We start from the raw sequence: 14322 nt of genomic DNA on the forward strand, positions 1-14322 counted from the left end.
CAAAATTATTTTACTTAGAAGTGTGGCTTTCTATATTCAGGTTTTAAATTACAATATATTTTAAGGTGGTTTTTTTTCCTTTAGATCCTGTTAAAAATTTCTAAACGTTCATAGGATTTTGCTGGTATAATAATACACCAAAAGTAGCAGAATGATTCTTTATCTAGAATCTTTTCCCTCTTACTTTGTTTTCTTCCTTGAATGTAATTAATATTCTGAAATCAATCACCAATTAGGGAGTACAAATCTGAATTAAACTGTGTTATGTTGTGGGCTTCATTCCTCACTGTAAAAGATGTCATGAAATTTTAAGCAAGGTAGGTTATAAAAACCAGTAGAATCAATAATGTTATTTTTTAGATAATTAACTATTGTAAAGCAATGGACATTACCAACAAAACAGAAAATAAAATCACAGACTCCAAATGATTTATCTTATACAATATTTAAATAAGACCATACTGTGTTTAACATTACATAAAGTTAAAAGCGTTCTAAAATTACTAACAAAACATACTTTTATACATAAATAAAACGTTATTTTACACTTCTGGTCACTATTTCCAGTACAGAAAGTGACTTCTGATTAACACATTTTGGGTCGAGACAGTATGTATTACATACTGTCTGCAAGGGAAATAACTTGGATATTGATTGTAATTTATATTATTTTGACTTAATAGTGCTTTTAGGCATGTATTAATTAAAATATTGCTGCAGTACTACCTCTGCTACAATTCAAGTAATCCACTCACACCCCAGTCATGGCCTCACAAAGTTGCAAGACCTCCTCGTTAACCTTCTTCCAGTGCTGGCCAAGACAGCCATCCATTACATCAGGAGAAAGCTGGACAGGGTAATGTTCTGCAACTGTGGGGTCTATCTCCCTTGTCCATTCACAAATCCAGGCAGAGTTCCTCTGGGCAGTGTCCAGTGTCAGTGTCCATTGACTCCTTAAATGCCTCTGAGGAACAGTGGGCACTGCCCAGGGTTCTCTGCTCGGTATCCTCCTCTGGATCTCTGATTCTTTACCTCAGACCTCACCCTATTCCTGTTGATTCATTTGCTGTCTTCCGTATTCAACTGATGCCTGAGTCCCGTGGTTCTTCCTCATTAATTGAGGGAGAGGGGCCTTTAGTTTTGGGGAGGCCTATGCCGGCCGATCCCCAGTACTTAAAATAGTACAGTCAAAGTAAGTAGCAATTGAAGTATCTTACCTTCCTGAAGATGTTGGTTGTAACTCTCCTTTGCTTTAGCCTGCTGAATTTCAAGTTGCTTCATCAACACTCCATTTTCTTCCAAAACCAGCTTTGCCTGAGTTTGCAGCTGCTGCCTATGATGATGATTGATTTAGAAATAACATGCCACTCAAACATTAGTAAGTTAAATAATTAAAAGAAGACAACGAAATGAACCTTAAATTAATTTTAGACTGGTATTTGCAGCTTTCTGTTCAAGCAGCTTACTGAAGATAATGACTGAACCCAGATTATTTTAGTTATTAGAGTGAAATTATTACATTACAAAGTCATTTTCATATGAAAATACCTCCTTAAAAGTAGGTTTTACTTTCTAGAATGTTGAAAACAAAATATGAATGAAGAGGGAAATGCAAATCACAATGCAGAAAAAAAGATGTGTATGTGACAGATATGGCAATTTCCTGAATATCCCTGAAAGACCTTATTGAATTAAATTTAAGTATCTTTGGGGTCCATTATATTAAATAGATAGTTTATGTATTATTGTGGTCTGGAATTGTATGTTGCCTCTCAAAGGAGATGTGATAGATGCGTGACCTGCAGGCTCAGAGGACTATATTGAACAGTGTGCCAGACAAGAATGGACTCTTGGAAGAAAACACGGTAAGTGGTTTTCCTGGGGAATATCTAGGGGGAGGTGAATGCAGATTCCCCAGACTCACCACGATTATGCAGAAATCCAGTCTTTTGAAGCTATGCCTCTGAGGAATGAGCCATTGTCTGCTGTTCACCTATTACATGAGGCCATGATCAAAGGCCCAAGCTGTATAAAGGAAAGACTGACCTATTCATGATTGTTCTTGTTCAGAATCTGAAACAGTTATGAACTTGTAACCACAGGAAAACCCAGCTATGGGTTTTGAAGGACTGACATCAACCAGAGCCTGAGGTTGGAGTTGGTGTGACTTCTGGTAAGCTTTTCAGCATGCAGTTCTAATATATTAAATTAGCCTTAAGACAATATATGTCTATGTCTCCCTTTAGAGACAATTTATATTCTGGTCATTAACCAGAGTAGTAGAGTGGGCTGAATTCAGAGAGAGCTGCTAATAGGGGGGGAAAAAATTACCAGGTAAGAAATTTCTCATTTTGTTGCACAGTTTCTTTCCTCATTCATTACTAAAGGGAAGTAGCAAGCAAGAAATCCTAGAAGCAGGGAAGGAAAGGATAAGTAAATTTTTATAGTAGAATTACAGGCAGGAATGGAAGTCTCCGTCCTCCGCACCTCATAAAGCAAGAACTTCGTAAACAAAGGAGTTATGTGGGAACTAACCCAGTAGCAACTTCCTACAAAAGGATGAATCTGCGAAGGAATGGAAACTTTGCAAAGTTTTTCAGATGAGGCTCATACATTCTCCACTAGTGCCCTAGGGACTGCTGTGAATAGTTTCCCAGATACCTAGAATGCCAACTCATGCAGGATTTTCACATCTTGCCTAGCAACTTTGAGACTTAGGGCCTTAGCATTTTGGATAAAATGAGATGAACAGGGTACAGCTGGCATATGTACTCCACTTTACAGTTCTAGGAATGCCCATTTTATGCCACAACCTTTCAAGGATACAACAAAATGATGAGATTCCAAGAATTGTAGAAAGAGAGAACCTACTTTAAACAGAGAGGTTTCTAGAGCTGTAAGAATAGTCTTTCCCTCATGAAAAAAGCAGTGTGGTTCTTGTATAGATCATCATCTCTTTTCTCCCAACACCAAGGTTCAGTAGGGCTGATGTTATGAGTAGATTCCATCCATATCTGTTTTGAATCATGATTTGAGCTTGTTGGGGTGCTGACTGGATGGTTTTTTATACCATATTACACCACTGTTTCCTTGGATGTCCACTGCTTCTCTCTCCTTGCACTCTTCCACAGAAAACAATCTTAGGCAGTTGTTCCTAGAATAACCCCCTACCATGGCCAAGCCATTGTGGTTGTTGCCTTGTAATGACTGTAGTCACACACTGCACTTTCAGTCTTCTATAGATGTCATAATTTCTTAGCCTATCTAGCCTTTGTCACACCTAGAATATGTTTGAAGCTTCTGCTCCAGATGCATTGTCAGTACCCATGTTTCACACTCATAAAGTAATGTAAGTACAATGAGAATTGAATATTATTTGTCTTTAGCTTTTCTAGATACTCATTTAAGGTTACAAACATTTTTATTCAGGCATGCAAATATTCTGCTGGAAGTAGCTATCTGCTTGTTGATGTCATTCATCTTCATAACAGTTGTCATAGGTTATGATGGAACACAAGTAAGAGAAATTGTCTACTTGTTTAATGTCTCCACCATAACGTCGTTTAGCCTGTTTCTTGATGTTACCATTAGTTTGATGGTTTGTTCATTCGTGTTTAATCCCCATTCTCTGGCTATTATGTACAGGTTAGTTGCTGTTTCTTGGTTGTATTCCTCCATAGGCATTATCAATATATTGTCTGCAAAGTCAAGGTGATAATTTGCCCCAACATTTTGCGGCCTCCACCAATGCTACTAAGGGAGTTAGACAAAATGTTTTTCTACATATAGAGCAAAAAGTACTGGACTGAGTACATATCCCTGCTAACACACATCATATCAGCCACTAACACATACTGCAGTGGTTCCCAAACTTTACTAGCCTGTGAATCCCTTTCACTAACACGTCAAGTCTCACGAAACCCCTCCTAAAAATGAATATTTCCAGGGTTTTTCTCCTACACCTAAGTATAAATTATAAAAGCAGTAATCTTGGAAATATAAAATTTGTTTTTATGACATGCTTATTACACACTATTTAGTATTAATTATTATTTATCATTACAGTCTTTTTATTACATTATGAAAACGGCAACACTCTTCCAAGATCTCACTTTTGTAGCTTGTATCACTTTGAATAAGCCTGTTATAAGACAAGTCTCCTATGTTTCATCAAGGAGTATCAGATGTGAAACAGCAGGAAGGGATTTAAGAAGCCAACTCAAAGAGTTCTTCCTACACAAGCATTCAGGTCTTGAGCAGTCCAGGCAAACAGTGCACGTTACAATAAAGCTTAAACTTGTTCTTCATAATAATTTTAAAAACAATACTAGCTGCCTATTTAATTTTAAAAACAGCAAAAAATATTCACCTCCCTTTCCGTTTCTTATAAGGAGTCTTGAAGTTTAAATCTCCTCAGTGTGGTAGATATGCTTTCTTTGATCTGCTTAGCTCTTGGAAGTCCAGGGGCTCCGGGCTGTTGGCCCCATGCTGCCCAGGGTCCCTAGGGACAGCTCTGTCCACCATTAGGGAATTTTTTTCCCTGAGAATCCCCTGTAATATTTCGCAAACCACAGTTTGGGAACCACCGACATACTGCCATACAGACTGTGCAGTATCTGAATCAACTTGCTGATAAAACCATATCACTTGAGTGCCTTCTAGAGTCTCTCTGTTAATGGAGTCAAAAGCAAACACTCCCTGAGGGGGAGAAGGGAATAGAGAAGAGATTTAACCCCTAATTTTCATCCCACTTATTCGTTAACAATATTAATTGTTGCCTTGCAAAGGACACATTTGTATTTTTTCCTTTTTAGGACCCAGATTCTCTGGGATTTGCAAGACTTCCCCTTGAGTATCCTGAGAAGCCCCCAATTTCCAGGGAGGAAGAAGAGCTGTGGAGGAGTCCTGCTTCTTCCCCTAGGGAGTGGAAGACCCACTTTGGTTTCTGGAGGAGGGGACAAGAAAGAGACTCTGGATCCTTTCCATGATTCCTATTCCATTCCAGACTTGTGAGACTTACCCCGAGTTGGCCAGATAACTTTTTCCTCATTCTTAGACTCTTTTATCAAAAGCTCAGAAGCTCCTGAAAAGGCTTGTTTGCATTGGAGTCCCAGTTCCTTGGGGCAGTGGGGAACTGACATGCCAGTCTGACTCTGAGTACCATACCCTGGCAATGTATGAGGGTCAGCTAGCTTGGTATAGGAAGGGCACAAGTGATCCTCTGTAAAGCCTGTAAATGCTGCCTCACACAGGGAACACCACTTGGATTTAAACCAGGTGTTTGCAGGACAGTTCTGACATGCATGCCTGAGGGGAGCAGAGAAGTCCAGAAAATAGGTGCTGAAGCAGCAGATCCAAATGGTTATAATCATCATGTTGCTATTTACCCAATCTGCAGGGATTTAAATTGCAACTGCACAAAACAAAATAAAAGGTTTTAAAACAAAATGGTTGGAAGAAACTGAATCGCAAACTTGTTCTACCACCAAAGACAGAAAATCTGGGTGGCCTGAGCTGAAGGGCAGAGCTTAGTCGTGGAACATCCAGCAACAACGCTGGATAGCCTCCAAATTCCATAGGTGGGGAGCATTTGTAATGAATGAGGACAGAAGCAGTGCAACAGAAATAGTCAATTCTGGTAAAGTTGAATAATTTTTTTAATTAAACTTACTTTACTTGATTTTAAGATTAGTAAATTAACTGATTAAAACATTTGAGAGTTTTATAGATAAATGGTTAGTGTACAGTGTACACTGACTCTCTTCTCTTTTGGGATATGAAGTTTACTTCAAGTTAGATCAGAGACTAAAAATCATTCTGATCTATTGTCCTAGAAAGTTCACAGATATCATGAAGGTTTGTACATTGGACAGATCTTAACTAACATGTATCAAATGTATAAAATCTTTCCTACTGGTATTGAGCATTTGACATTAAGGCACTACGTTTCAAAATCAAACTCCCACTGACTTACATCGAGCCAGGATTTCACCTGTCATGTTTATATGCTCTTAAAAGTCTGTTTGTATAAGAGTAGTATAATAAGAATACTTTTTCATTAATTTCTAATAAATACAAACAAAATCCACTTGCCATTCCTTCAGGGTAATAGAACTATTTTTATTTAATTGCTGGTGCAGTTGTTCATTTTCCTTCACCAATTCTTCAACTCGTATCCTAAACTTCTTCATATCCTCCTGAAATACAAATAAATTCACATAAAAATATCAAAATATACATATTTTGCTTCAGCCTCATGCTATAAGAAATATTTTATTAACTTATATCTGAGTATATTTATATCATGCATGTAAGAATAGCAAGTTTACTTGACTGCCCGTCTTTAATTCAGTTTGTTAGTGTCAGTGCTGCTGAAGGAAGCATACCCATACCTACACTGAAAATTGCTTAACTGATTTAAATATAATTTGGTAAAAAATACATACATTTTCTGTTAAAAAATAATAATAATAAAAAAAACCTGAGAGAGAGGTTTTGGCTTCATGTCTTATGAAATAGCCAAATTATAACCTCCTGAATAATGGAGGTTTATTGGAGTTACCAGATGATGCTATTAATTTTTAATATACTTGATTACAGAAATATAATATGGTGAATTTACAAGAACAGAGCCCTAGGTATCTTCTGTTCTGCTTAACAACTTCATCTTTGTGAGGAGGAAGAATATTGAAAGATACAAGACTTTTGCTCTGAGGCTGAAATTTATTTCCTTCCAGTTGACCAAAAATATCTTCTTGTAGAGAAGAATGAACACAGCAGATGCACAGGAAAGCTTTGCAACTTGTGTCCATTGCAGAGGTGGGTTCTGTCCTCTCTCTAAATTAACCACTGTTTTCAATAGATTCAGCGGCCAAGAATTCTCCTTGAGAGTAGGGTTGCCAACTTTCTGATTGTAGAAAACTGAACAACCTTGCCCCACCCGCTGCTCCACCTTTTCTCCAAGGCCACATCCCTGCTTGCTCCATCCCCTCTGCCTTCGTTGCTCACTCTCACTCACTCATTTTCACTGGGCCAGGGCAGGAGATAGGGGTACAGGAGGAGGTGAGGGCTCCAGCTGGGAGTGCGGGGTCTGGGATGGGGCCAGGGATGAGGGGTTTGGGGTGCAGGAGGGGGCTCTGGGCTGGGGCCAAAGGGTTCAGAATATGGGAGGGGACTCGGGGCTAGGGTGAGTGTGCAGGCTCTGAGAGGGAGTTTGGGTGTGGGAGGAGGCTCAGGGCTGGGGCAGGGGGTTGGGATGCAGGAGGGGGTGTTTGGGGTGCGGGTTCCAGGCAGCACTTAACTCAGGAGGCTCCCGGACGCAGCCGACATGTCCCTCTGGTCCCTAAGTGCAGGGGCAGCCAGGGGGCTCTGCGCGTTGCTCCGATCCACAGGCACTGCCCCCGCAGCTCCCACTGGCTGCTGTTCCTGGCCAACGGGAACTGTGAAGCCATCGCTCAGGGTGGCACCTGCACTGCAGGCAGGGGCAGCATGCGGAGACCCCCAGCCACCCTTGCGCCTAGAAGTTAGAGGGACACGCCAGCTGCTTCCAGGAGCCATGCAGAGCCGGCTGATGCAGCCAACTGGACTTTTAACAGCAGCTGACCGGAGCCGCTAGGGTCCCTTTTCAACCGAGCATTCCGGTCAAAAACCAGATGCCTGGCACCCCCAGAAAGGGTGGAAGAAGGCAGGGGTCTCTATTAAAACCTCTGGTTTGAATAGTAGGGGCTGCAATGCGACCTTACAGTCTTCCCTATTGGTTGCAAAGGTGAATTCTTTCCTTCCCAAACTACAGTTGAGACCTCCGCACAAAGTCTATTTACTCTGGTTTTCACTCTGAAAAGGACAATTCTTGTACATCTCAATGCTCTGCCTGCTCACAAAAACAAAACAGAGAAAGCAGGCAGAAAAAACAGAGGGCATAATATGTATGCAAGCCAAAAATCAGAGCAAAGCTAGTTCTAATTTTAGGCCTCCAACAGCTTTGAAAAGATCCCTTTAAGGATTTCAATAGTTTGTGATGTGTTCCTATTTGTTTCCACTTTACTGTTAATTTTTTTTTAATTATTTGCCAACTTGCCTCATGTGCAAGATTTAAATCCTCCTTTTCTCGCATTCTGTCTTCATATGACAATAGGAGAGGTGACAAGTATTTCATATCTAGCTGAAGAAAAAGACCCAATGTATTTTAATCCATGGAAATATATTCAAAAATACATTATAAATATTTTAGGTTCCTTTTTTAGTTCCATATTTAACTTTTAATGTAGTCAGATTCAAGCCAGAGTTTAAGTAAAATGAATGAATACACTGAAAATGTAAATACACAGGCCAATAGATTGTGCAAAAACTAATGAAAGATGAATTTTTATAAGCAGAAAATAAAGGCCTGATTTTACATGATATTGTGTGCTCTCAACTCCCATTAACTGCATCTGCAGGTGATTTCAATGGGAGTTCAAGGGACCCACTAGTTCATAGAATTCCTTATAATGAGAACTATAAAAGACACTTTACATTGATTCACAGACTCAGAACACCATTAACTTCAATGGGAAATGTGAGTGCTTAGTCCCTCCCAGGAGATGGCTCAGCACTGCAAGTTCAGACTGTGTGCTAAATTCTGGCTGTCATAGGCATTTTTGTAAGTTGGAAAAGCCACAGCTGAGAAAGAACTGCTCAATTGGTGAACCTGAACCTGTCCTGGCTACCTAAAAAACAACAGATCTCACACTTAGCAAGTCCTCCATGGTTCTGATTGTGAAGGGGTGTGGTCCATTTTAGCACATTCTCACTGAGTGAACCCCAATGCACTCACCTTGCTTGAATTATTTGTGCTCTTGGTATATTGCGCAGGTGATGGTGCAGGGATTATGCAAGCATTCACAGGCCAACACGAATGTCCATGTTTTCCTTGGACATTATTAAGCCAAGTATTGGTAAAGTTTGATCCTGCTTAGTTTGAGATCTGACAAAACCACACACCAAGGTGCTATGGCTACAAACTAAGAGCATCTTTTTCACTATCCTGCCAAATTCTAAATTCAGGATTGAAGTCAGTGAGGCTATTCAAGTGTTTAAAATTAAGCACCTGCATAAATGCATTCTGGTCCATACATCTAAGAAGTTGGAGGAAGGACTTTTTTCTTCCATTTTTGATACTATTTAAAGTGTTTGACTAAATATAGAAGGGTCAGGGGGAAATCTTGAATTTAGGATTTGTCTGGAAAATTGAGACATTTTGTTATAAATATTAAATTATATTTTATAAAATCTGTACAAGTATTTTGTTGCCCTTTTAAGATTACCAACTTTTAAAATATTGTTTTTCATAAAATTTTGCAGTTCTTCTTTAGGGAGGATATACTCTCTGCAGTACCTGGATAAAATATGTCATTTGTTGTCATTTGAGCTGTGCTTTTTTGTAGCTCTTTAAATAATTTTAAAAATACAGTTAATCAACAGTTCCTGCAATTACATTATATATTGGACAATATCAAACAATAGCAATTTTTTCCACTTCTCACTAATGTGTTTTTGCATGAAGGTCATAAGTCACAATAACTTTAATAACAGATGTACATGTTTACTGCAGGGATGAATTTTGCCCTCTATCTTAAATCATAGTATAAACATCAATAAATGCCCATCATCTCATAAGTGCTAGCATGTAGTAGCTCAGCACAGTACCCAAACAACAGTCTGTAGATTTAAATATTTCTGTTTCAAATTTATTTGGAAACTATACAAATTTTAGAAAAAGCTAAGATTAAATACAACAATTAACCAACATATTGTAAAGGTAAAAATACTGATTTACTTACCAGCCAGGGAGGGGGTGGCCCTTTTGCTGGCAGACCTCCAATTTTTATATTCTAAAATAATTTTAGAAAATTGGAATTCAAATTAAACTGTTTCTGCTTTTTGATTCCTCAAGCATTGTCCACTTGCAAACCATATGACTCATAGGACTCTTTATACTCAGACATATGTTTCTAAGTACATAATACGTATAGTACTTACAGATTCACCAAAACTGAGACTTTCTATTCTTATTGATATAATGTAAAGCATAATTTAATCCAGGAAAGTTTTACTAGTAAATTCTCAATTTAATTTTCATAAATATCTTAAATTCTCAGATTGATACAGATAAGTCTGAAGAGTATGGTATTATAAAAGGAACTCTAAATAGAATGTAGGAATACTGGTAAATTTTGGTGTGAAAAGAACCATAACATAAATGGGTCATGGTGAGGAAACCATTCCTTTCATGAGTTTATTTTAATAAGAAAAGGATTAAAAAAATCTAGACTGAAGGCAAAGGGGCATATTTTCCACCAGAAGCACACGCATAGTTTCAATTAAGCATAAAATCAAGTAGCCATTTTGATGTATCTGTGAAATTTATACAGCCCCCATTATCATACTAACTGAGCATCTCACAATCTTTAATGTATTTATCCTTACAAGGTAGGAGGTACATAAGGAAATAGAACTGCACGGGACCTTCTGGATCATTGAGTCCAGTCTCCTGCTATCGCAGGCAACCCCGTTGTATCATCCCATTCTAAATATTCAGGCTCCATCCTGACAGTAATATTCTTCCCCTTTGATAGATGGAGAACTGAGGCACAGAGAAACTGGGTGACTTGCCTATATACAGAGAAAGTCTGTGGTGGAGCAGGGAAGTGATCCCAGGCTTCCCAAGTCCCTGGCTAGTGCTCTAACTGGTGAGAAGGATAAATACGAAACTTCTCTTTGCTCAGTTACCCCATGTTAACACTTGCTTGTGTGATTTACAAAATATAGTTGTAATTTACTTCTGATTATTTATAAGTCTTTCCATGGTGCTCAGCACCAATCAAAGGTTCTCAAAAGGCTTTATGATTAGACTTACTATCTAATTTAACCATACCAATGTCTTTCACTTTTCTAACTATCTAAGCAATAAGTGGACTTAAATGTATGCCTAGTTATACTGTGTACTGCTTAAAGTGTAACACATTATTGTATTTATAGACCTACAGAAAAACATTGTGAATCATGACTACCATCACAGCTAGCATTAGTTTTCATTCCTGTAGTAGGCTCAGTAGAGGCCACATATTGAACAACCATTTACAAAAAAAAAAAAAAAGCTACCCATTTGTCAGAAGCTTCATATTTAAAGCTTATTATTTCCACTTTCATCTATTTGCTATTTCCTCCTTTCAAAAGCACTGAACTCAGACCACAAATACCAAAAAACTCTGAGGATTTTGCCACCAGCTATAAATTATGCATTTTAAAATATATTAAAACTTAAAAGCATAGTGGATTCTAGTCATATCCTTTGAATGAACAATAAAAAAAAAAAAAGACTTAGTTGAGAAATAGTAAGAAGGATGGAATTATCTCTAGGGAGCTAAGATGTAGGATTTACTGCCAAGAAGAATTAGCAGGTAGCAAGGTGGTTCTGCTGCAAAATGGCCTTTACCTGTTCTGTTAAAAAGCTTAGTGAACAGATGTCTGAATCATAGTTCAATGAGCTTTACAGCATTTGCAAAAGATGGATAGCTATGATTAGTTGATAAAGGAGAAGTATCTGAACAAGAAAGGTCAACGAGCATATAATTTACTGTTTCCTTAAATTAAGTATACTGAACAGCAGAGTAGCTAACCATGTCAAGTCGTTAAATTGGATATTTTTTAAATGCAGACTTTTTTTTTTCAGCCCAAAAGACTTCTTGTATCAACATTTACTTTGTAAATCAGGGTTATGTAACTACTGGGATCTTACATTCATATGTTGCAAAAGAAAGAATAGATGACATTTGACCTGGAATTTAAATGTGAATCTCTACTCAGCCAATCCATCCTTTCTACAGCTAGTACAATAAAGTGGGCAGGAGGTAGTGCCAAAGTAACATCTTACTTGGAGAGAGCTAGGTCTTAAGAGGGAGGAAGGGAGCAAAATCCTTCTCAGTCTCAGAGGAGATCTTGAGCCCTCTAATGCCTGAAGGTCTGGGAGGACAAGGAAAGAGAGGCACAGTGTTTGGTTTGGTTTTATACTGCCTGTCTGGAGTTTACAAATTGTTAAGATGGATGAAGGAAATAGTGTGTAAATTGAAGCCTAGAAATAAACTAGAAATAAAGAAAAAACATTTGTTGCTTAGTCTTGGCTTCCCTTTGAAATTTCTCTCCAGCTGTTCAGGCCCTGGCTCTGCCAAAAATCAACACGGATATTTTTAAATCTGTTCTTCCTACAGTAGGTAACTTGGTGATACACTTATCATTACTAATTAAGGCCTCCCTATCCTGCAATCTTATCTGTGCAGGCAGATCCTTATATCTGTGCTGAGTCCCAATGAAGTCAGTGAGGCTCTGCACATGGGGCTGCTGGCATGGATCTGATTGCAGTACAGGGGCCAAATGATTAAAGTTAATTGGTCTACTTATATGTTTAAGGAGTATTCACAAGGTTTTGTGGGATCAGGCTTTCAGTAACTGATTTATACACTCCCTACATTACAGATTGGAGATATTAAAAATAAAAATGCATTGTTCCCCTTTTTCCATGAATTGTACTATGTATTGGGGAAAGTAATCCCTTGTACCTAAGTGATGGCTGCATACTACACAGTTTCTGAAATGACAGAACAAATGAAGTAGACAGATAACACAGTATTTCTGTGCACCAGGGCCGCCCAGAGGCACTTCACTGGCAGGTCCCAGAGCAGAAGGACCCCCCCACCGCCGAATTGCTGCCGAAGACCCGGAGCAGAAGAAGCTCCAGGGCCCCCAAAAAACTCTCATGGGGGCCCATATGGGGCCCAGGGCAAACCCTCCCCAGGCGCCCCTGCTGTGCACAGGAAAAAATTAACTTTGATATCTGAGTAGTCTCATTACAGTAATGTCAGATAAATGTCCTATAGTCACATCATCTCTTATTTTGCTGGAAACCACATAAAAACATGAAAAATACATTGGTGTATCAGCTAGCTGCCTAGATACTAAAGCAGGGGTAGGTAATCTATGGCATGTGTCCCTAAGGCAGCACACGAGCTGATTTTCAGTGGCGATCACACTGCCCGGGTCCTGGCCTCCGGTCCGGGAGCTCTGTATTTTAATTTAATTTTAAATTAAGTTTCTTAAACATTTTAAAAACCTTATTTACTTTACATACAACAATAGTTTAGTTATATATTATAGACTTATAGAAAGTGACATTCTAAAAAAGTTAAAATGTATTACTGGAATGCGAAACCTTAAATTAGGGTGAATAAATGAAGACTCGGCACACCACTGCTGAAAGGTTGCCGACCCCTGTACTAAAGCAATCTATAGGTATGCAGATCCTTAAAATCTACTAAAACCCCCCAAATATTTCTTTACAAGCACCAGTAACCAGGAATATTACCTCATCTTGGGACAACGGCCTGAATTTGGTTTGATAGCGACTCAATTCCACATTCAAACGATGGACAGTCATTTTCAAACCATCATTTTCATCTACCAGTTCCTGAGCTTGTTGTCTCAATGAAAGCAATTCTGCAACTTCCTCTATATTTAAAAAAAATAAAACCAAATCACAACAGTCTGTCAAACACATGACACCTGCATATTAACTTAGCTGTCAAAATTCCCTAATCAGAAATGGAAAAAATTACAGGATAAATAACTTCTATTGACGCATTAGTAACCACACAAAAATTATTAAACTCTGAATACGAAAAAACAAAAGGAAGAGCCATTTCATGTGTTCTGTGGCATAATAACTAGTTAGTTAAGGGTCACATAAAAACATTAACATTCCTACATTTAATACTGATTTCTATCAAACAGTTTAAATAACTTAATTTATAAACTATTATTGCATGACAAATGTGGGTTTTGACTTCTGCACTCTATGTAAACATTTCCAAACTATATTTCTATATCTTGTATGCTAAAAATGACATGGACGTGGAACCAAGAAGAAATATGCAGTGCCTGTTTTAAAAAATAGTGGAGGATGGCTTTATTAGTTTCAAGTAATGGAAGTGAATGCCTTCTCTTACCCAAAAGGAGACTTTATTTCAGTGGAGTCCTATGCACCAAAAAGACTACAAAGAAAATGAAAACATGCTGTTTTTCTACTGAGGGGAACTCCATTTGTACCACATACTGCAAAATCAGTATTAAAATTCCAATAGATTATGTGTTTAAGAAACATGCAAAGCACTGCAGAAGAGTTCAATCTCGCTCCCATTCCACTAAATGGGAATTTTACTCCTGATTGCAATGGATTGGGCCAAAGTCTGAATCACCAATACCAGGACTGTCAAAGTGCTAACATGGTTT

At 38.3% G+C, this 14322-nt stretch overlaps 1 protein-coding gene across 1 annotated transcript in view; it reads right to left on the reverse strand.

Moving 5' to 3' along the window:
* Positions 1 to 14322, reverse strand: part of CEP89 (centrosomal protein 89) — a 133081-nt gene that overhangs the window by 83007 nt on the left and 35752 nt on the right. The window contains exons 9-13 of the mRNA XM_075073627.1: positions 13400 to 13542; positions 9822 to 9872; positions 8078 to 8161; positions 6090 to 6197; positions 1218 to 1329 (exon numbers count right to left, since the gene is read on the reverse strand). Of these exons, the coding sequence (XP_074929728.1) occupies positions 1218 to 1329; positions 6090 to 6197; positions 8078 to 8161; positions 9822 to 9872; positions 13400 to 13542 (498 nt within the window). The remainder of the gene's footprint in view (positions 1 to 1217; positions 1330 to 6089; positions 6198 to 8077; positions 8162 to 9821; positions 9873 to 13399; positions 13543 to 14322) is intronic.

This window comes from Chelonoidis abingdonii, chromosome 19 (genome assembly GCF_003597395.2).
Source record: "Chelonoidis abingdonii isolate Lonesome George chromosome 19, CheloAbing_2.0, whole genome shotgun sequence".
NCBI lineage: Eukaryota > Metazoa > Chordata > Testudines > Testudinidae > Chelonoidis > Chelonoidis abingdonii.